At 44.7% G+C, this 23,532-nt stretch overlaps 1 protein-coding gene across 4 annotated transcripts in view; it reads left to right on the forward strand.

Annotated features, from left to right (window-relative positions):
- Positions 1-23,532, forward strand: part of Dmgdh (dimethylglycine dehydrogenase) — a 74,957-nt gene that overhangs the window by 563 nt on the left and 50,862 nt on the right. For 2 of the 4 annotated variants that reach the window (XM_039101723.2, XM_039101722.2), the window contains exons 2-6: positions 434-514; positions 2,932-3,100; positions 11,583-11,681; positions 12,871-13,035; positions 16,925-17,129. In XM_039101723.2, the coding sequence (XP_038957651.1) occupies positions 434-514; positions 2,932-3,100; positions 11,583-11,681; positions 12,871-13,035; positions 16,925-17,129 (719 nt within the window). The remainder of the gene's footprint in view (positions 1-433; positions 515-2,931; positions 3,101-11,582; positions 11,682-12,870; positions 13,036-16,924; positions 17,130-23,532) is intronic. The other 2 variants (XM_063281294.1, NM_139102.2) reach the window with 1 other exon arrangement.

The following is a 23,532-nucleotide window of genomic DNA, read 5'->3' on the forward strand; positions in this document are numbered from 1 at the left end:
AATCTGACGTTTTTAATGCATATATGTTTGGGCAAATATGGAAGTCTGTTTTTGTTTAAAATAATTTTTTTAAAGAAATAAAATTGTTAGGGATGCTATTTGAAAGAGTAAAAGACAGCAACAATTTTCCCCAAAGACAGCAAGGTTCGCGTGAGATTAGGATGCCCCTGCGGTGGGTGCGTGTATTTTATGTCTTCCTGGGCTTCTAGAGTAGGATCGTCAAACTGCATTCATGTGAGATGGCATTTTCCTGTAGTCTCTGTATGCATCTTTGAAGTTCCTGTTCTGACGTCATTCCTGGCGTCATTCCCGACGTCATTCCTGACGTCATTCCGGACATCATCCATGGTGGCAAGCTGAGGTTTCTGTTCATAGAGTCACTCAACAGTCACTATTGGGAGCTGACTCTGTTTTACATTCTATGGTCTGCCAGGACAGTTTTTGAATTGTATCCAGCCATCCTTTCATCGGCAGATTTTTGTCATGGTGCCTGTGGCAAGCCGGCTTATTCCAGGTGGGTAGATACAAGGCTCACAGAGCTGCAGTTCTGCCTCCATATTCGCCCAAACATAGATGCCTGCCGAGCACAGTCTCCTCATCCACAAAGATAGGATGCTGATTCTCCTTGGCCAGTATCACAGGAGCGCTGCAAACCCAAGCCAGGGAGCGCACAGGAGAGATTTGTAAGCTTTAAAGCGTCACCATGGGGACGCTGCAGCTAATACAGAAGGAAATAGAGAGGTGTGGATCTTGGGTTAATTTGTTTAAAACTGACTGGATAAATACAATATAATATTAAAATCTTTATTCACTAGTATGTGTGTGCTTATATGCATATGACATTTGCCTATACTCTGAAATAGTGAGAGTAATCACAGATGACATTTATAGGAACTCTAAGACAAGCTGGCTGTGGGAGCAAAAACCTAAAATCCCAGTGCTCTGGAGACTGAGGAAGACGATATCAACCTCAAGGCCATCATGGGCTTGAGATACACATTGAGACCCTGTCTTGAAAAACAAAACAAAACCAAGAGTTCTTTCTACAAGCTTTGTAACTTTGTGTCAGTGTGTCTGAATACACAGTCACACCCTATATTGTTAAAAATGTGCAGAAAATATGTTTCTTGTCTGACAAATTATGAAGGCAGATTCGAATTTAGACATCAAGACACTCAACAATTTAGTCTTTGTCAGATAAACATACTGTCTTTTCTCAAATAAGGAGTAACAGGACAGACATAGCATGTCAATTCCAGGGAAGGCTCCACCTTGAAACTTAACCTTAAACACGCAGTGGTGGTAGCATACCTTTAAATCTCAGCCTTGGGAAGCACAGGCAGGTGGGTCTCTGTGAGTTTGAGACCAGCCTGGTCTACAGAGCAAGTTCCAGGACAGCCAGAGCTACCCAGAGAACCCTGCCTTGAAAAACCAACCAACCAACCAACGACAGAAAACCTTACCCTTAAAATGATATGCTTTTGGATTTGGTGTCACCGACTGTGGTGGAGAGTCTTCCCAGAATTCTTATTAATTTATACTGTGGCTTTCTATGTTAGACACCAACAGAATGAAGAAATTGGTGACTGGTGGAAAACCTAAGAACCAAGCAGTTAATAAATCGCGTTCTTTTTTTTTTTTTTAGATTTATTTATTTTATTTATATGAGTACGCTGTAGCTGCCTTCAGACACACCAGAGAAGGACATTACAGATGGTTGTGAGCCACCATGTGGTTGCTGGGAATTGAACTCAGGACCTCTGGAAGAGCAGTCAGTGCTCTTAACCGCTGAGCCATCTCTCCAGCCCAATCAATCACATTCTTGGGTCATGTTCCACAGCGTTTACTGGGTGCCCTTTGTGTTAAGGAGAGCCAGACATACCCTAGGAGCCCCTCCCATGCAGCCTCAGTGGCCTTTCAAAGCCCAGCCCTCCCTGTGCTGACTGCCCCTGCAGCTTGAGAGCCTTCACGTCCCCCAGTTGCCTGCTTCATTCTTCATCCTGTGCTCCCATCATGCCTTCCTGTTGACGGATGCTCCTATAAGCCCTGACCTCAAAGACAGCTTCATGGCTGCTGCGTTCAGTTTCACTCCCTGTTTCTGGGTCTGCTGTAAGCCTCAGAACTTGGAGACCCCGTGCATGTGTAGGGCAGGCACGCCAGTGCAGGGGTGAGAGGAAGCCGTGGAGATGATCAGGTGTAGTCACTGGACATACACGCTAGATGTGGGCAGCTGACTTCAGTGACGAAGATGATATTGTCCCTGCTTTCTAAAAGTTCACAATGCAGCAGGGAAGGCCAGCCTGCAGGCTGATGACTGAACAGGCCAAGAGAGGAGGATGCTTCTCCATCCGTCTCTTCTTAGCCCGGGAAGCACTGGAGAGAAGGGGCTTTTCACAGACGAAAATCAGTAGGAGTTTGGGACAATGCAGACATGTACAGACCAGCGTTCGATGCTTCTTCGGTTACTCTCTAAGATTTTTGTTTTTGTTAAGACAGAGTCTTTTATTGATTAGGCCAGGAAGGCTGGTCCGCAAGACCTAGGATCTCCTTGTCTCTGCTACACCAGCGCTGAGATAACAGGTGGGAGCTATCGCGCTGTCCGCCCAGCTTTGCATGGATTCGGAGTTAAACTCCTGCCCTCTATACCAGCTGATCTGCAGCCCCAAAATGTGCTTTTTCGAAATGAAAAAACAAACAAACAAACAAAAAAACGATGCCTAGGTCGAGAAAGAAGCCACCACTGCCACCGCTACTGCTCATTTCCTTAGCCACAATCAGCGCAGGTCATCGGGACAGAGGTCAGACGCCCTCTAAGAGCAAATTGTAGCCTGTGACTGTTAAGGTCCAGAGACTGGCAGGGGAGAGAATCCGACCCAAACTGGACCTGGTATCTCTGAGTGTGTTGCCACTGTTAAAAATACTATCTTCCAGACAGGAAAGCCCACCCTCACCCCCAGAATGGAAGGACAGAGCAGAGACTGTGATCATTGGAGGTGGCTGCGTGGGCGTGAGTCTGGCTTACCATCTGGCCAAGGCAGGGATGAGAGACGTGGTCCTGTTGGAGAAGTCGGAACTCACGGCTGGCTCTACCTGGCACGCAGTAAGGAGAGTACCCCCAAACTTCTGTGCCCTGAACTGGGCACCAGTCCTTCCCGTCCACAACTCCCCATAGAGAGCTCTTCAGAGCATGTGATCCCCAGTCACTAGAAAGTGTCCTGTCACCTGACTGGCATGCTTCCAGGAAGTGGGAAATCGTTATTGGGATGTCCGTTAAACATGTTGATTCTGGACCTGACTGGCTTCTTACCGTTTTCCACCCCTGTAGCTTCCAGAATGTTCCTTTGGGTTCCGTTTCTGAGCTGGTTTTGCTTTGTGTTTTGTGATGAAGTCTCACCCAGTAGCCAGCCTGGGTCAATCCATGGCTGGAGAATGGCTGAAAGGATTGACATGGCTCCCATATTGCCATGTAATTACTCCTGAGTCAATGAGGGATGGGAAAAGAAGATTCAATGATTGAAGACACAACACAACACAATACACACACACACACACACACACACACACACACTCCCATGCACACTCGAATGCACATGCACACGAACATGGGGACTCACACGTGCACATGCACATGCTGAAGATCTTGGCTTCGTTGGCTAGTTCTTTTCACAATCAGCTTTCCTGTAGTTAGGAGAGGAAAAGGAACTGTCTCCCAGGGCCTCCTGGTGCTCAGCATATTCTCACAGCATGGGCTAGGCATCTGAAATTGTAGTCAAGGCTGAATGCCTGCAACAGTGCTGCCCAGACTCAAGCTCTGTTGGCTGCAGTCTCACGGTCCCACAGTCAGCCTATGCACACTGGTCAGCCAGTGCTCCTAGAACAAGAATGTTGAGCTCCTCTCACCCCTAATCCCTTATCCTTAGTGTGTGTGTGTTGGGAGGGGGGGGTAGACACCTCCCATCACCTGTGTATACCAGTCTTCCCAGCATAGATGTCTCTTTTCCCTGGTTCCCCACTGCCTTCCTCCTGCCTGCAGAAGAGCTCCAGCACTCTAGGCCCCGCTTCACTCCTCCAAACTAGATTTTCTGTTTGTACAGACCTCATGTTGTCCTTCTGAAAGCCTACTTTCTCTACCTTTTCCTTTGGATGTGCCTTAAGGTTACTATTGTTGCGATGAAACACCATGAGGAAAATCAACTTGGGGAGGAAAGGGTTATTCCACTCCCAGCTCCATAAAACAGTTCACCATCAAAAGCAGTCAGGACAGGAGTTCAAGCAGGACGGGAACCTGGAGGCAGAAGCTGATACATTGGCCATGGAGGAGTGCTGCTTACTGGCTTGCTCAGCCTGTTTTGTTTTGTTTTTAAAGAACCCAGGACCAACAGCCCAGGGGTGGCACTGTCCTCCCATATCAACCACTAATTGAGAAATTCCTTTTTGGGCTTGCCTATAGTCCTCTCTTATGGAGGCGTTTTCTCAATCAACGTCCTCTCCTCTCAGGTGACCATAGCTCGTGTCAAACTGACAGAAACTAGTCAGCACAGTTCACATTTTGTCATTACTCCAGACAAAAGGACCTGTCTTACCTTAGGGCTTCAAGATCACTGTCTTGGTCAGTGTTCTATCGCTGTGAAGAGACAACATGACCGTGGCAACGCTTACAAAGGAAAGCGTTTATTTGGAGCTGACTTACAGTTTCAGAGGTTTAGTCCATTATCACCATGGTGAGAAGCATGGCAGCGTGCAGGCAGGCATGGTGCTGGACAAGGAGCTGAGAGAGCCTGTGGGAACCGTTTTCATTCAAGCCACCACAGTCTCTCAGAAGTAGGGACACAAGGAAACAAGGCAGCCCTTTCCTCCTGGAGTTGGTCTTGGACACAGACAGAAAACACTTAGAGTGGGACATGAGCCTTAAAGAAAACTCTGTAAGGAGTATAGAAGGCAGCAAGAACAGTTAGGGAGACAACTCTAAGAGGGGACACCTAACACAGTAGGAAGCCGGGGCAAGGTGTCTGAGGGCTTTGGAACTAAACGTTTAGGCAAGAACGTTTAGGCAGGGGCAAATCAAGGCAAATGGAACTAGGTCCCCAGGGGTGCTTGTATTGCCTCACACTTCCTGATTGCTAAGTTGGGGCAGGCAGCTACACATTAAAATTGGAGTGCCTTATTTGTTCGCTGACAGTGGCTGGGTAATGGCTTGCATTTTAGAGTAGATTAAGAATTCCCGGGCTGGAGAGTCGGCTCAGTGGTTAAGAGCACTGACTGCTCTTCCAGAGGTCCTGAGTTCAAATCCCAGCAACCACATGGTGGCTCACAACCATCTGTAATGAGATCTGATGCCCTCCTCTGGTGTGTCTGCAGACAGCTACAGTGTACTCATATATAATAAATAAATAAATCTTTAAAAAAAAAAAAAGAATTCCCTGAGATTTCAGTAAATGTGCCTCCATAAAGGGGTACATATCTTAGCCTGGACTCTTTTAAGAAAAGCAGCAAAGATTTTAAAATGATAGTCTCTTATGCAAAATTAACTTTGTAAAACATTTTTTTTTTTTTGGTTCTTTTTTTCGGAGCTGGGGACCGAACCCAGGGCCTTGTGCTTCCTAGGCAAGCGCTCTACCACTGAGCTAAATCCCCAACCCCTTTGTTAAACATTTTTTCCTGTGCAAAGATATATCAGAATAATGAGAAAGGCACCTCTGCCCCTGTAGACAAGGCTTTAAGCCAGAGCCTTGGGGGGCTAGTATTGATTCAAGCAAGAACAACTGGGTGGTTTGTGCCCCTTGAAATAAAGGACAGGACAGGACCTGTCCTCAGAACTGATTTTGGAAGCTTTTACAAGTCCATGAACCATCTCTATAAAGAATGACATCAGAAAGTTTCCCAAGCCAAGAGTTTTCAGCCCAGAGATACTTGAGGACAGATTGAGAGTGTACAAAGTTAGAGCACCAGCTAAACAGACAGGCTGTGGGAACAAAGGCAGCAGCCCTGCAGGTCCCTGGGGTGGGACATGTTTTCTGTGATATAATGAGCTCAGGTACAGGCAGTGAGAGCTGGAAGACAGCACAGCCTGAGACTAGATGTTCAATGTGGAACCGAGTGTGCCAACCCGAGGTCCTGCTCACTTAAACAAGGCTCCTTTGTCAGTACAGGACGGACGATATCACAAATGGTTTTGGAGAATAGGGTTCCCCCCTTCCCTGGGAATGGCGTCACAGCACAGTCTTTCAAGATGCAAGGATGGGAGATGCAAGATGCCCCATTCGGAGTGTTGAAAGATAATCTAGGACTTTGCACTTACTTACATACTTGAGAAAGAAATTAAACGTCATCTGATATGATTGATATATTGCTTCAGATTCCAAGGGGGATATTCCAGATTCGAGGGGCAGGCCAGCCCGCATGGCACAGTGGGTTTATCTTAGCTCTTTGATTGCTACCTGAAGCCACCATGGCGACCAGCTTCACTGAGACTTTGTATAGTATATGGAGAAAGGAAGAGAAGGGGTGAAGTTGAGAGTAGCACTATGGAAAGCCTTGTTACCGGACACATGTGGAAGGCTCCAGGCATGGTCCCAGCACTAGAGGAAAAAATAGGTGTGGTCTGCTCCCTCCAAGGAAAGGAGATGCTTTCATAAGGTGGGGCTACTGGCTTGCAAAGTAGTCCTATTGGGAAGAGTGCAGGTTAAAAGGGATGTTTAGAAATGTGGATAGGGGCTGGAGAGATGGCTCAGCAGTTAACAGCACTGGCTGCTCTTCCAGAGAATCAGGGTTCAATTCCCAGTATCCACATAGCAGTGCCTGCTCGAGGACTCCTGCTGAATAAGAAGGGAAAGAAAAGCTAAGACCCAGCATTCCTCTCTGCTTTCCCAGGGCAGACGCAACATCTAGCTCAGGGGCCTTCCCTACCTTGACAGACTCCAACTGGAAGCCAAAACAAACCCTTCATTCCCTTAGTGGCTTCCTGTCTGGTGTTTGTTCACAACAGTAAGAAAAGAAACCAATACACAGGAAAATTGAAAGTTCAATGCCGGGGCTGGGGATTTAGCTCAGTGGTAGAGCGCTTACCTAGGAAGCGCAAGGCCCTGGGTTCGGTCCCCAGCTCCGAAAAAAAGAACCAAAAAAAAAAAAAAAAGAAAGTTCAATGCCAGGCGACTGTTGGTGGCACTCACCCGGAGGCAGAGGCAGACAGATCTCTGTATTCGAAACCAGCCTGGGGAGTGAGTTCCAGGATACCGAGGACTACAAAGAGAAATCCTGTCTTGAGAAACAAAAACAAAAAGTTTAATGCCAGCCTGGGCTGTACAGGAGACTGCTTAAAACAAAAGAAACTAAAACAAGTAAATACATACATATAGGAATAAACAGATAAATAAATGAATGAACAATCCTGGGCATAAAGCAAGCCTAGAATCAGGCTGTATTTTTACAGGTTAATCCAGTGTAGACACAGCTTAATAATGAAATACGTTAATCACAACACTATCGAAAAATCTGATTCATGAACTGAATATTCAAAAGCTTTCTGGCACAATAAGGAAGGCAAAAAAATTATTTTAAAAATTTCACTCATCTCAAGCTCATTTAGTATACTTTACAACCTCTATTAATATAGTAACCTATATTTACATATAAATATAGGGATAAGGATATTTTAGTGGTTATGTGCAAACCTCTGAGTATAAGTGTGTGAATAAAAGATTTGGAGTCACTGGGATAAATGATAGCTTAGGCAATAGCTGAGTTTTCTGAGGTAATGGAGGCCCCTGGAAGTCAGGAAGGATTATTAGACTCAGGGGCACACCACAGGTTCGCATCCAGTGCTCTCCCATTATTTAGCACCTCTGGATGTTTTTCCGACTCCTGCAGTTGTTTTTTATACTTGGTAACTGTCGATACACTGTGGGGGGCGAACTTTCTTTTCTTGTTATTTTAAATTTCTATCAATAAATATTTGCAAATTCTGAACTTACTTGAAGAGATGCATGCGAATGTGTGTGCATGTGTGAGTGTCTCTGTATGTGTCTGTCTGTCTGCTATTTGTTTGAGATAGGGTCTCATGCAGCTCAGGCTGGTCTTGAACCCACTATAAATAAGAATGACTTTGGACTCCCGCTCCATCTTCCTGCTTCTACTTCCTAGTACTGGAATTACAGCCTGAGCCCATACCAGGCTTCGGAGGGCTATACTTCTGTGGTGGTTTGAATAGGTTTGGCCCCTAAAGACTCATGTGTTTGAATGCTTGGCCCACAGGGAATGGCCCTATTAGAAGGTGTGGCCTTGTTGGGGGAAGTGTGTCATTGTGGGGGTGGGGCTTTGAGGTCCCCTATGATTAAGTTCCACCCAGAATGGAATTCCAGCCTCCTCCTGACCGCCTGCAAAAGGCAATCTCTTTCTGGCTGCCTTCCAATCAAGTTGTAGAAGTCTCAGTTCCTTCTCCAACACATCTACCTGGATGCTGCCACACTTCCTGCCACAATGATAAAGGATTGAACCTCTGAATTGTAAGCCAGCCCCTATTCAATGTTTGCTTTTATAAGAGTTGCCTTGGTCATGGTGTCTCTGCACAGCCATGGAAAGTCTAACTTTAATCCCTTCTGAAGAATTCTGTCTTTCATTGTCTTTTTTTTTTTAAATCCTCTATACCAAATGATATTTTCTTTCTTTTTTTTTTTTTTCAAGTCAAAGCAGGGTCTCTCTGTGAAGACCTCTTTGGCCTTCCCAGCCTCTGGGAGTCTTAACTGATGAGCCATCTCTTCAGCTCCCTTTACTTCTCAACGTCCGCAGCTCCGAGGCCTAGCATTTAACCATGTGCCCGAAGGCTAAGACCAGTGTTTTCTTCTTTCTCAAACTTTTCATTTACTAGATCCATGTTGAAGTCGCTGAAGAGAAAGACACCGTGTGTTCTGTGTGTCCAAAAGTAGACAAGTGTTTAATTAACAGTGGACAGTATACGAGAAGATTCAAATAATTTGAATTCAGTAGAAGCACAGTATGGGTAGCTCGAAATTTTAAACACAAATTCAAAAACAAAAGCTAACATGAGAAACTAGCCATTATGACTAGAAAAACAAAACAAAACAAAACAAAAAAAAATTGGTCCCAACTGTCTACTGTGGTGGCAATGAGGGACAGAGAGAAGCATGGATTGCTCCCACATGGGTGTTCTCTTTCCAGTAAGAGGATTAACTTTTTCCTTGGCTCTGCACTTCCAAAAGAATTTGTTCCCTAAACAAAGCACACTGAGCAAAATGTCTTTGTTAAGTTCACGTGATTCTTTCAGATGAGAATTCATTAGCCCCCCCGGGCAGGGGAACAGAGGACACAGAATAGATGGGTGTAGATAATGACACTTGAATCTTTCTGGAGTCCTGATGCGGTGGCTTGAATAGGAGTGGCCCTCATAGGCTCATATATTTGAATGCTTGGTCATTAGGGAGAGGGATTAGGAGGTGTGGCCTTGTGGAAGTAGGTGTGGCCTTGTGGAAGTAGGTGTGGCCTTGTGGAAGTAGGTGTGGCCTTGGTGGAAGTAGGTGTGGCCTTGGTGGAAGTAGGTGTGGCCTTGGTGGAAGTAGTATCGTTGGGGGTGGGATTTGAGGTTTCAAAAGCTCAAACCCGACACAGTGTCTCTCTTTTCTCCTCCTGTCTGTGGATCTGGAAGTAGAACTCTCAGCCACCATGCTCCCTGCCATCATGACAGAGGATTAAACTTCTGTAGCTGCAAGCAAGCTCTAGTAAAATGCTTTCCTTTGTAAGAGTTGCTGTGGTGTCTCTTCACAGCAATAGAACACTGATTAAAATGCCCAACTTCACCCAGGATTCTGGCTTACAGGATCTCTAGCCATAACCAGAGCTCTGGTCAGTATTCGAGAGCATTCATTTCCTCAACAGATGGGATGGCGAGGCATTGAAGACAGAATTAGGGTCAGTGGCAGATACCCAAAGGCGACAGATGCTCTCTGATCGACACACATGCACACTATCAAATATGTGAAAGGAGAAGAAGGGTTTGCCATGATTCAAAGACCCTCACAGGCAGTTCCTGCAGAGGAAGCATTTCTCTACTATTGCAGGAGCTGCTCCATGATGGCCTAGGGACTGGGGTGGAATTTTTTGTCAGAAGCACCACTTATGTGTGTTAGATGCATGGACAAGTTTAAATGAAAGCCTCAGGCTTCTGGTCTGTAAATGGTGGTTGACTAACGTTAATGGGAATCGTTTTGAGTTTCAGAGAATCAGATTCCCATAGGAGAACGTTATAAATATTCCTAAATGGATTTGAGCTTGAACAGATTGTGTTCTGATGAGCTCCCCAAGATAAATTAGCTGAAAAATGAGACCCCAGATACTTAATTAAGAAAACTCTTGCTTCGTGTAATTGCCTAGAATTCTTGGTCCGGATGCTACATTGCATCTGTCATAGTTGATGGAAGGTGCTGTAACATTTCTAATATTTAGCAATCTTTTCCAAAGAATAACTAACCAGTGTTTAGTCAACAAATGTGTGTGGGTGTGCCTAGATGCTTTCAGAACAGGTTAAGCGACTACGCATACTACGTGTTCACCAGGCTCTAGTCACCAGAGACTGCAGTTTGGGAAAGGGACAGAGAGTCTGTCCATTCGAGAGCAAGCTGGGGATAAAGCCCACCCCCCTGCCAGTTCACAGTACTTCTGCTTTGGGGAGCAAACCTGTAGGTTCCTAACTCAAGTCCCCATCCCATGTTTCACTCCCAACATTTCCTAATACATGTGCATTTTAATCCAAAACTCCAAGATTCCAAGTTCACTCTTGAAACTTTGTGAGCACGGGAGAGAGACTCGAGTAGAAACTTCCATACCTGGCCTCTGATGGTCCAACATACACAAATCTTGCTTCATCCTCAAAGTTATTTGGAATACTATGTAATATGATATATATATCTAAGAAACAAATGGATTTCTTTTTTTATAGACCAGAGTTCTCATAACGAGGCATTATTGTGTATATGCAAATATCCAAAACTTAAAATTAAAAATCTATATTTTTATTACATTTAATTAATTTATTGTATATGTGTGTCCATGCACTTTCTCACAAACATGTGCCATAATTATGAGAGGACAACTTGCAGGAATCGGTTCTCCTCTCTTACTATGCAATGGGCTGCAGGAATCCCCGGGTGGAGCTCCTCAGGTGCGGTGGTGGGTTAGCTTTTCCCACTCCGCCATCTTGCTGATCTCTACATTCATAAAACTAAACACTTCTGTCCCACACACTCCCAATAAGAAACAGTCAACAACAGCGTGTACTCTAAACCTTCAACCTAACTCAGTCCCTTCGCGCTTTTCCTAGTGACTTTTAGGCTCTTCCTGGACTCGTGTATGGGCTGGTTCTCAGTCGGCACGTGTGGTTGAAGCTGCTTTACACACTGCGTCATGAGCTATCTGCTCTGGGTTCTCAAATGGCCACCGATGCGCCCTTTCCCACATCCACCTGAGACTTCTTCATGTCTTAGAGGCCTGAAAACGCTGCTTAGGAGGGAGGTGACCAAGCATGTGCAAATGTCACCTGATTTCCATATCTCCTTCCCTCCCTACTTTTTTAGGCAGGTTTAACAACTTACTTTCACCCCGGGATAAACTTGAAGAAGATACATTATGACAGCATCAAACTTTACGAGAGGCTGGAAGAAGAAACTGGACAGGTAAATGCATTAAGGCGAAGGTGCCTGGGAGGTCAGCCGCTCAGAGGCAGAACACACACGCAGTGCTTACTGTGGTAGAGGCAGAGGCTAAGGAAGAACCGGCTCTGTTTTAACATCATCGCCATTTCTTTAAGTGTATTATCTAGGTAACTAACTGTTCCTTTGGGTTTTTAAGGAAGAGATAATACAGAGCAACTTCCCAAACTTTGTTTCATGGTTTCCCCTATCTAGAAGGTACGAAGTTGCGGCTCTCAGCAAACAGCTTGCTCAGGCTCCACTTGGGCCCTGACTGCCCGTGTCTTCAGAGGCAGCACATTAAGACCTCTCGGCTTTATTTTTATCCCTTCTCATAGCGACTGTTTCCATGGCCTAATATCAAAGGCTCCTTAATGTTTTCGTGATCTTATCATTACTGGGAGGTCACTAAAAGCTCCCAGGAGTCTTCAGGATCAAGATCAAAGGCTCGGCAGGGTCTGAGGCATGCCCTTCCATAGCTAAGCCCGCCTGATTTTCTAACATTCTCTCGTGCCTCTATTCCTTTGCTCATGGGCTCTAATCGCCCTCGACAGCATATCTTTCTAGAATGTTCTGGGTGCTCTCGCATAGCCGCTGTCTAAGTCTGTATTCTTCTCTTCCTCACCCGACACAGACGGCCCACCCCTGTTACATGCTGGTAACCACATGTGTGCTCACTGTTCTAACACACGTGTGCCAGTGCCGTTGTTGCTTTAGTGGTTGGTCTTCCCTGAAGAGTGTGAGCAATTTGAAGGTCAGGACGGCCCTCGTGTTTGGGTACCCAGGGCTTCACCAAAATAGAAAGACTTCCCTCCTTACACCCTCTCTGGCTTTTCTCCCTTTCCTGTCCTGCCCCTCGGTCTGCCCTGGAACCCTCAGCCTGTGCAACTGTGTGCTCTAACTGCCCCACCGTTTCCTGTAGGCGGACAGTTCCGTCATCCAGGGCTTTGCCTTGCGTTCACTGAGCACCTCAGGCTTGTCGTACTGCCCGGCTCACAGGAGCACTGACTAAGTTGCTGCGGAATGAGTATCTTTTCCTAAGATGCAGATATGGTGATCATGATCGCCGCCTGATGCGCCTCTCTCGCTCACTTGATTTTTCATTGTGCTAGAGAACCGTTTGAGTGCCCGAAGACAACTTACTTATGTGCTTTTACTGGAATTATTGTCACAGGTGGTGGGGTTCCATCAACCGGGTAGTATCAGGCTTGCGACAACTCCTGAAAGGGTGGACGAATTTAAATACCAAATGACGCGAACCAACTGGCATGCCACCGAGCAGTATATTATTGAGCCCGAAAAAATCCACGAGCTGTTCCCTTTACTCAACATGGACAAGGTATTTATTTGAAGGGCGATTTCACTTTGTCAACTTGAACTAAAATTTTATATACATATGTATATGTGTGTGTGTGTGTGTGTGTTTTATTGAGTTAATTAAAAATAGAAATAATCGATGTACGTGTTCTGAATGGCCGTGTTAGACGGTAGGTATTAGAGTGTGGGCAGATCACAAGGCAGACCATTATTGAGGGATGTGTACAGGGGCAACGGAACCCTTTTTAGTTCCCACCTGTGACAACTAAGGAAGCATTTCTGTCCCTTTCTGCGACCGGATCTCTCAGACTGAAGAGCTTCTACACACCAGCTGTCTGCTGGGGAATGGCAGCCTGCTCTGACGAGTCTAGAAAGAGATTACTTAAGTTTTAAAAGGCAAGAGGCCCCGTGCCATATTTCCTCCGACCCTGCCTGGCTCCTGGAAGCACTTTCCTCTCACACCGTGCCAGGCACAGATCTAGACTGACTTTGAATTTCCTTAAGGGAATCCACTTGATAGGGAATTCAATGTTTCCCCTACTGGGTGAGCATCTTTTTGTTTTGTGTTTTTGTTTTTTTTTTTTTTTCTCACAGAATAGTAGTGCTTGTACCACTCACTACAGTAGTGTTTATGTAAACAGAGACCATGCTAAGCCCTTTCTATGCAAACTCTGGCTGTTATAACCAAGCACACAGAACGTCAAACAGTTTACACAGTGGCTAAGTTTGTTCAGTTTGGAAGAGCTGGAGGAAAGTTTTGAACCCGGGCCTCTCTGACTCTCTCCTGGGGACAGGGAGACAGACAGACAGCAGGTTGCTTGGGTTCTCTGCTAGTGACTTGTCAGTGGTTCCTGTCGCTGAGTGTTTGTGTAACTGCCGTGGGTGCTGGGGTGCTGTGCTCTTGTGGGTTTTTACAGGCTGCAGGGACTCTTGTTTATGGGCTTGTGTGAGAGCATTATCTTCATTGAAGTCCACCTCCGCTAAACTTCTAAGGATCCGTTTATATTTCTTTATATGTCAACTCTGGGACACTTCCCTAGAAGCTCTCATCATTACAAATTTCCTCAAAGATATTAGGAAACACACGGGCCACGGCACGCCAAACCAAACAGTCATAGGATCACTACGGCAAGCACAAAACCATTACAAAATACCATCGTGACTTCTGCAAGTCAGCGATGGTGTGAATTCCACTAAAACCCAAAGTCTCTTAGATCTATAAGTACAAAGACTAAATTTTACTTATAAAAGAAAAAAGAGAAAAAAAAACTCACAGAGAAGAAACTAGGCCCAGATGGCACCTCTAATAAATTCTAACAGATGGTTGAAGAATTGATATGAATCCTTCACAGTCTTCTAAAATTAGGATCGAATGCATTCCTATACAACCTATAGTACCAGTATGCTATGACATAAAAAAAAAACCCTACAAAAACAAAGGAAGAAAAGGCAAGACTATTGTCCTTTCTGAATATAGATGTGAAAACCTTTAATAAAAATCTAGGGGGTGGGGGTTGGGGATTTAGCTCAGTGGTAGAGCGCTTGCCTAGCAAGCTCAAGGCCCTGGGTTCAGTCCCCAGCTCCGAAAAAAAGAAAAAAAATCTAGGGGGTTGGGGATTTAACTCAGTGGTAGAGCACTTGCCTAGCAAGTGCAAGGCCCTGGGTTCGGTCCTCAGCTCTGGGAGGAAAAATAATAATAATAAAAAAAAAACACTTTAAAAAAATCTAGTAAATTGAGTTAAACAATTCTATGATATTATCAAGTAGAGTGTGTTGCTTTAAAGTCTAAATGTTAATCAAGGTAATACCATCACAGTAACAAAGGGCAAAGAGCACAAAATAATCCAAACACATGCAGAAAAAAAAATTGTCGGACTGGAGAGATGGCCCAGTGGTTAAGAGCACTGACTGCTCTTCCAGAGGTCCTGAGTTCAATTCCCAGCAACCACATGGTGGCTCACAGCCATCTGTAATGGGATCTGGTGTCCTCTTCTGGTGTGTGTGAAGACAGCTACAGTGTACTCATATACATCAAATAAATAAATCTTTAAAAAGGTATATTTGTTAAGATTCCCTGTTCATACTTGATGGCAAATTCTTGCCAAGTAGATGAGATCTTATTGTAGCATTTGCTGTGCTGCCTCTGTTGGCTCACATCCTCCTCCTTCATTCTCTCAGAGTGCCTAAGTTAATGTCGTAACACAGAGTAAGTGGGCAAGAAGTCATTGTTGAATTATGAACTGAGTATACATTTCCATCAAGCATATATAAGTGCACATATATACTGAAACCCAGTACTTTTGTATACTAGGCTACCATTCTAGCCCTGAACTATAACCCCAGCTCATCTTTTTGTTTCTTATTTTGAGAAAAGGTCTCCAAAGCTTTCCACATTGTCCTTGAACTCATTCTAATCCAGGCAGGTGTTAAACTCGGAATCCTGCCTTAGCCGTCCTAATCGCTGGGATTAAAGATTTGCACCATCAGACCCAGCTGATAGAGGATATGTACTAACATATAAACATATTTACAGCATCGAATACTTAAATGTTATAACTGATATACCAGCTAGAATTAGATCTGGCTTTAAACATGTAAAACCAAAATAACACTTAAGTCTTTTTCTCATTCATGTAAGCATTTGTTCTGGCTAGTCTTTTTTTTTTTTCCGGAGCTGGAGACTGAACCCAGGGCCTTGCACTTGCTAGGCAAGCGCTCTACCACTGAGCTAAATCCCCAACCCCTGTTCTGGCCAGTCTTATGCCAACTTGACACAAGCTAAAGCCATCTGAGAGGAGGGAACGTCAATTGAGAAAACTCTGTAGGACTTTGATGGGGAGGGCACAGCCCAAATGGATGGTCCCACCTCTGGGCTGGTGGTCCTGAGTTCTATAAGGAAGTAAGCTGAGCAGACCATGAGAAGCAAGCCAGGGAGCAGCATTCTTCCATGGCCTCTGCATCAGTTCCTGCCTCCAGGTTCCTGCCCTGCTTGAGTTCCTGTCCTGGCTTCCTTTGGTGATGGACTGTGCTGTAGAAGTGTGAGCCCAATAAACCCTTCCCTCTCCAAGTTGCTTTGGTCATGGTGTTTCTCCCCAGCAACAGAAACCCTGACTGAGAAAGCACTGAATAGTCACTCAGCCATCGAGACTCAATAGTCAAGCCACCCTCTAGATCATTACATTGTTGGCCCAGGGGTTTGAGCCATCATCACATCTGAATCCCAGACCCCTGGGTGGAGAAACAACTAATGGGCATTCACTAGTTATCACCTTGGAGTGGCTCACGGAAGCCACCGTATAACCCTTTCCTTTGCACTCCCATTGACTGGAACTTAATGTTAGCTCCAGCCACTGACCTCAGATAACAGCTGCCAGAAGATTGGAAACCATACTCTTTTCTCTTAGTGGCATGTGCCCAAGTACTGGAGGCCATTGCAAAGCTTTATCAAGTGGCTTCATGGTGACAAGTGACTCAGGTCTCATTGTGAATCTTGCTCAAGTCTGAGTATGTCCTAGAGAAGAAAAGACATGTTAACTGCTGTCAAGATGCTTTCTCTCTGGGATGGCACCAAACCCCAGAACCCTGTGTATGCCAGGTATTATACGTCCAGCTGTCAATGCACTTTTTTAAAAAAATATTTTATTTACTTAATGTATATGAGTACACTGTAGTTGTCTTCAGATACACCAGAATCCGTTACAGATGGTTGTGAGCCACCATGTGGTTGCTGGGATTTGAACTCAGGACGTCTGGAAGAGCAATCAGTGCTCTTAACCACTGAGCCATCTCTCCAGCCCCCGTCAATGCACTTTTGAAGCCTCAGTCTATTAAGCATTTGTCAGTGGGTTATATTTGCATTGAGCAGAAAGCATACATTTCTTTGACTAGGACCTTTCTTATGATTGGCTTAGATTTTAGCCGGACTGTATAACCCGGGAGATGGCCACATCGATCCATATTCTCTGACGATGGCCCTGGCTACTGGAGCTAGGAAATATGGGGCCCTTCTAAAGTATCCTGCACCAGTGACATCTCTGAAGCCCAGGCCAGATGGGACATGGGACGTGGAGACTCCGCAAGGATCTGTGAGAGCAAATCGAATTGTGAATGCTGCGGGTAAGCCACCAGCCCTCCTTCCCTCTTCCCCTGCCTGGCTTTTCCCTCCATCCTCACCTATCCACTATCCCAGTTTCTATTCTCTTTCGTTTAGTTGTGTCCTGACAACTCAGGTGGCTTTCTCCTTTCTGTTTTTATCTTTGTTCTTTACTGGTTATGCTCATGCTCAAACTCCAGGGACCAGGGATGCAACTCAATTGACGGTTGGCTGAGTGCTTGCCCAGCACACTTGAAGATCCCCAGCACTTGAAAGTCGGGCCCAGGGGTCAGGGGAGTGAGATCAGAAGTTCAAGTCCTTTCTGGCCCTTTGGGGGAGGAGTTGAGTCGAGCCTGGGATTTTTGATACCCTGCCTCAAAACAAACACACAACAAACAAGCAGACCTAAGTCCCACTATTCTGATTTTTTGCTATACGATTGTTCTTGATGTCCTTTTAAAAGTGGATGTCATTTCTGTTCTTTCAGGTCTCCCTCACCCATCTAGATTACTTTGACTAGTCAAAAACTTCTAACCCCTTTCCTTTCAGAACATTATTAAGCACATTTCAATCTTGTCGTTAAGCTGTTCTGTTATAGTTCACAGAGTAGTGAAGGTTGGAAGGACAGGAGACAATTTAGTGACCAATCCACCTTCTATTTGTGGAGCCAAGGCCCAGTCTAGTCATAGCTGTTGTTGTAAAAATATAAAAAATAAAAAAAAGTATGGTGTCTTTTACCTGCTCTAGGTCCGGCACCTCAGTGCCCCAAGATGTCTGCTAGATATCTTGGCGGAAACGCATCCCAACTTTGCCACACACTTTCCTACACTCAAACCTTCACACAATAATCTTAGATCCAATTGATAAGATATAATTGCCCACTTAAACATACAAAGCCCGGTACCATCCATCCCTTAAGACATTGATAACAACCTGTAAATACACAGAGCGAGATCTTTACATCAGCCTCCATTGTCCTGCCACAGCTTCTCCCTCTCTCTCCCTTCTCTCTCTTTTCTGTCCTAGTCTCCTCCTCTTCCTTCAAACTTCTCTCCTGCCCATCCTTCCTCTCACCCAATGACAGGCCTCCTTCTATCCTGTATCTGCCCCTCACCTGTACTTTACAAATTCAATCCGGAGAAGTTTCTGGTGAAGTCACCTGATTCCTGAGTAGTGACTAGGCAGCTATCCTTGGGGCAGTGGAATTATCATCAAAATACAGATAGCTTCAGGGCAAACCACAACACATAGCCATCAACTGAGCTGCGTGGCCAGGTCTTGGAGGCCAGAACTGGAAGCTAGTCTTTAGATTTTTGTACTGAGACACTTTCAGACATGTTGGTTAAACGTGAAGTCATCCACAGTCTCACACCTACAGAAAGAGAGTCTCAGGAAATACTATGTGGCTGGGACTGGGTTTATAATTTATATTTTCTTTTCTTTAAAATGTATCCGTTTGTTTTTATTTTCTGTGTTTGAGCATTTTGCGTGGATACATGCATGTGTGCGGTGTGCATGCCTGGTGCTCTTGGAAGCCTGAAGAGCTCATTAGATCCCTTGGTACAGATGGCTGTGAGCTGCCATGTGGGTGCTGTGAATGGAACCCTAGTCCTCTGGAAGAGCAGCCCCAGTTTATATTTTCTTACAGTTCATGATAGCTCATTTAGACCTAAAATAATCATAGGGCACCAAAGTATTTTCAAGCCTTTGTTTTAATTATCAAATGAAAACAGTCCATAGTTTTATCATTCCTATTACTGTTCTCAGAAAAAAATTATATACCATGAAAATATACTTAAATCATATTTTCTTATAGTTCTTCCCCTAAACCAGAAGTCTGATGGACGTTAGTTTTAAAACAAAAACATTTAATTTGTAAAAATTACATTTTTTTTTATTAATTTATTTTAAAGGTTTGGGGTTGACTAGCTGGAGTTGGTTTCCACAGTCAAAGTTTCCACAATTGAAAGGCTCAAACTCAGGTTGTCAGCTTGGTGACAAGCACGTTCATCTACTGAGCCATCTTATCAGTCCCTTAATTTTAAATTAAATTAATTTTTTTTTCTATTTTTCGGAGCTGGGGACCGAACCCAGGGCCTTGCGCTTGCTAGGCAAGCGCTCTACCACTGAGCCAAATCCCCAACCCCTAAATTAAATTTTTAAAATAAACCTAGAAAAAGTATTGTCTTTAATATTTAAAAGTCTACATTAGCATTTCAGATTCTTTTGAAGTCATGTCTCCTATTTGAAAATCATAAAATATTATTATTTTAAGATATGCTTGAATGGGCTGGACAGTGGGGCATGCCTTTAATCCCAGCACTCAGGAGGAAGAGGCAGGCAGATCATTTGAGTTCAAGGCCATCCTGGTCTACAGAATGAGTTCCAGGACAGCTAGAGCTACACATAGACACGTCTCAAAACCAACCAAACAAACAAACTAATCAAAATAAGCCTAAACCAAAACAAAACAAAGATACTTGAAACTAAAAATATTATAAGACTTGCCTAAAAAGTAGAGACAATTGAATAAAAACCACACCTTGAGCCTCACTCCCCCCTGATTCTCTGTTGCTCTTCTGTTGTCCTCATTGTCCTTGGGAACCTGTAGTCCAAGGTATCTTAGAAGACTGGACTTGGAAATCACTCATTTTCCTACCAAATAGGAAAGGTTCTTTGTAAGTTTACAGCTTTTTATGGTCTCCTGAGTTCCATCCTAAAAACATTTGGCTGCTGTACTAGTGATAGCAAACACAGAGACCTCCATATTCAGTTCCCGTGGCAGACATTAGTAATCGATAACTGTGCTCATTTTAGGCAAGCTTGCACAGGGGCCCACTGTCCTTTGTTTAAGAATAGTGCCTCAGGACCTCATGTAACCATAACATACATTTTGAGAAATAACTATATTTAACACATTTCCCAATTACTTCTCTGAAATGGATAAATACGTAATAAGGTAGCATTCCAATGTTTTTCTAAATCACATCCTATGACATCTAAGGCATTTCTGAAGAGCAAAGTGAGAGCGCCCCAAAGAGATCTGCCCACAACCCAAGAACTGGTTATCAGGTGAGGTGCTCCATGCAGCTGTGAAGTTCTGAGGTTGATGGGCTCAGGAAAGCAGTGGCAGAAGCTCTTGAAAGTTCGTGTTGCCTGGGAAGACACCTTTAGGGACCTGATTCTAATGAGTAGGGCTCCTCCTCAAAGTGGGTATCACTCCTCAATGCTGCCCAACCATCTCTATTCTTCCCATAGTAGTCTAGGGAGTTCTTTTCTGAGAGCTCTGTGAGCTGTCCTGTCTCAGTTCTTAACTCGTTATCCTGTTCATACCAAATCTTCAACCTATGATCTGCCCCTCCCATTTTCTCTTCCATTTCTTCCACTGGGAAGAAGTTACTGTTTATATAATGGAAGCCCCTGGGAAGTATGGAAGTGTGCATATGTGTGTGTGTGTGTGTGTGTGTGTGTGTGTGTGTGTGTGTGTGTGTGTTTTCTAAAGGCTGGAGGCTGTCTATAAGGTAAGTATTGGTAACTGGGGGCAGTGATCTGGAACGCCCATCCCTCTTGTAGCACCGAGCTGCTTTAGATCAGTTTTCTGAATAAAAGCAAGCATCACGTTAATGGTTGCAGATTGTGGCAGCTGGAACATTTCCCAGAGTTACTCAGTGAGAGGATGATGCCACAGACCTTTGGGCAAAGTCCTTAGGGTAGCTCTGGAATCCAATTAAAGAAACCAGGATGCAGACACGGAAATGTACTGTGAGAGAGGTAAAGGCTGCTGAGTCTTTGGGATGCCCATAAGAAGGAGCGGGTGAGGACAAAGTTTGCCGACTTTAGTCTTGTCCAGGGCACTCGGGTGCTCAGTCAGTGACCCATGCATTGCCAAGCCTGTGCCTGAGGCAAATTACCAATTTATAAACTGGGGATAATAATACTGTCCCAAAAGGTTATTGTGGATAGTGAACAGCTAATAACATAAAATACCCAGGACTAGAAAACAGTAAAAAATTAGGTATAATGATAATAATTAAGATTATGATACCTATTTCCTTGAGAGTTTATGTCTTTGTCTGGGAAACATTAGCATGGCGTATCATGGCTTCTTGGTGCCAGTCATGAGATTATTCCTTTCTTTTGCCCCAAACCATCTAGCAAACCTCTGCTAGGAAATGGCTTCCCAAGGAACTTGGCTGTCAAGCTAGGTTACCTGGGAATTACCTTGGAACTTTTCCTGGGCTTCAGAAAGATTTTAATTTAGGCAGTCTACCAGGGACTTGCAAGGTATGTTTATTGTATATGTTTTGTTTTGAAAAGCTAAGGATCAGGCCCATGGCCTTGCACAAGCTAGAATGGTTATCTCATCTACGGTCTCTGTTGCTGTAATAAAACACCATGGCCAAAAGCAACTTGGGGAACAAAGGGTATATTTCATCTTTTTTTTAAAATTTATTTATTTATTCTGTATAAGTACACGGTTGCTGTCTTCAGACACCCCAGAAGAGGGCATCAGATCCCATTATATAGATGGTAGTGAGCCACCACGTGGCTGCTGGGATTTGAACTCAGGACCTCTAGGAAGAGCAAGCAGTCAGTGCTCCTAACCACTGAGCCATCTCTCCAGCTCAGTTTATTTTATGATATACTTCCCCATAATAGCCTTTCACTGAGGGACGTCAGGGCAGGAACCCAGAGGCCGGAGCTGAAGCAGAAGCCATGGAGCAGTGCTGTTTTCTTACAGACTGTGCTCAGTTTGTTTCACTGCAGGGCCACCAGGCCAGGGATGGCACCACCCACATGGTCTGTCCCCTCCCACATCAGTCACTAATTTAAGAAATGCTCCACAGGCCTGTTTTATGGAGGCATTTTCCCAGTTGTGATTTCCTCTTCCAAACGACTCTGGCTTGTTGACATAGAAGTAGCCAGGACGCTGGTGTCTACTGCTGAGCTGAACCCCTGCTTTAGAACCTGTGCTTTAAATGGCACTGTCTATACTGGATGGTTTTTCAACATCCCACCCCCTTTTTTTGGCTGTGGGGTGGGGGTGGGGTTGTTGCTGAGGACAGAACCCAGGGCTGCATTCTCATTAAGAAGTGTGCCATTGAGCCACACCTTGTTGGTTCATCTATTTATTATTTATTTAGTTTCACATTGAGCTAAGGTCTTATTAACTTGCCCAAGTGGCCTCAAACTGTATATGATGTCAGTGGCTTCAAACTTATAATGATTTTGCCTTCGCCCCTGATTACATATGGACTCCATATCCATATCATATGGACACAGTCCATATCGTCTTCTGAGGAGCACCTATGGCCTGGCACGCCAACAGCAGAGTGTACTGACTTTCTCTTCTCTTTTCCTCTCTCCTTCGCTCTCCTCTTCCTCCCTCCCTCCTCCTCCCCTTCTCTTCCTTTCTCCTCCACTCCCCTCTCCTGCCGTCCGCTGTCTTCGTGTTTTCTTTTTTGTGTGTCCCTACTTGTGAGCAAGCAGGGCTGAGGAGAGCTGAGCACCTCCTCAATCTTATCTTAGAGTGCAACAGGCTAACTGCCTTTTAGTAGCCCGAGCTTTATAATTGAGCCAGCTTCTACCATTGTTCCACCCCTTGCCTGGGCACAGGGACACAGCACAGGGACACAGCACAGAGACACAGCACAGCATGGGGACACAGCACAGGAACATAGCACAGCAAGGTACAGGGACATAGCACAGGAACACAGCACAGCACAGGTGTACGCTGCTTACTATGAAGTAAGGCTTTCTTGTACATGGTAAGGACAGTGTCTGTTGACCTCGTTTCTAGTTGATTGTTGACTCGCTAAACCTGGGGGAACTTTGTAAATCTTACTCACAACTTTCCTTATGTGACAAATCAGGAAGCGAATGGATGATGCTAGCATGGAGCCCGGATTTTTTTTTTTATCCAGGAAGAGTTGCTGCGTTTTGCCTGTGTCAGAGTAGGAGACCTCTACGGTCACAGTGAGCAAACAGTCTAGAGGAATTGAATTTGGGCCTGAGCCAGTCTCCCTTCATTCTAACCTCATTTCTACCAGTCGATGTGCTCGTATTTAATTATCCAGTATGTGTGAGGGTGGGGGCACCTGGGCATTGGACGTAGGACCGCAAGCATGCTGGGTAAATGCTCTACCACTGAGGCATATGCCTATCCCTTCACTCTTAAACAGAAGTCACTTCCAATGTTCATTTATGTTGGCCCTTTTGCTGCTTTGCAGGTGGAGATGAGTGAGGGGTTTTTTTTTCTTTTAGGATTTTTTTTTTTTCTGTGCTTGACTTTCCCCTTTGACCTTGGTTGCTAGGAGCTCTAGCAGGAGTTGAAGTATAATCTTGGCTAGATTTTGACTAATTCAATAAACAGAAAAGGAGGCTTCTCAAATACCTACAGCAAAGGGTAGATGGGATTTAAGGCGA

The sequence above is a fragment of the Rattus norvegicus genome, chromosome 2 (assembly GCF_036323735.1).
Source record: "Rattus norvegicus strain BN/NHsdMcwi chromosome 2, GRCr8, whole genome shotgun sequence".
NCBI classification, from domain to species: domain Eukaryota; kingdom Metazoa; phylum Chordata; class Mammalia; order Rodentia; family Muridae; genus Rattus; species Rattus norvegicus.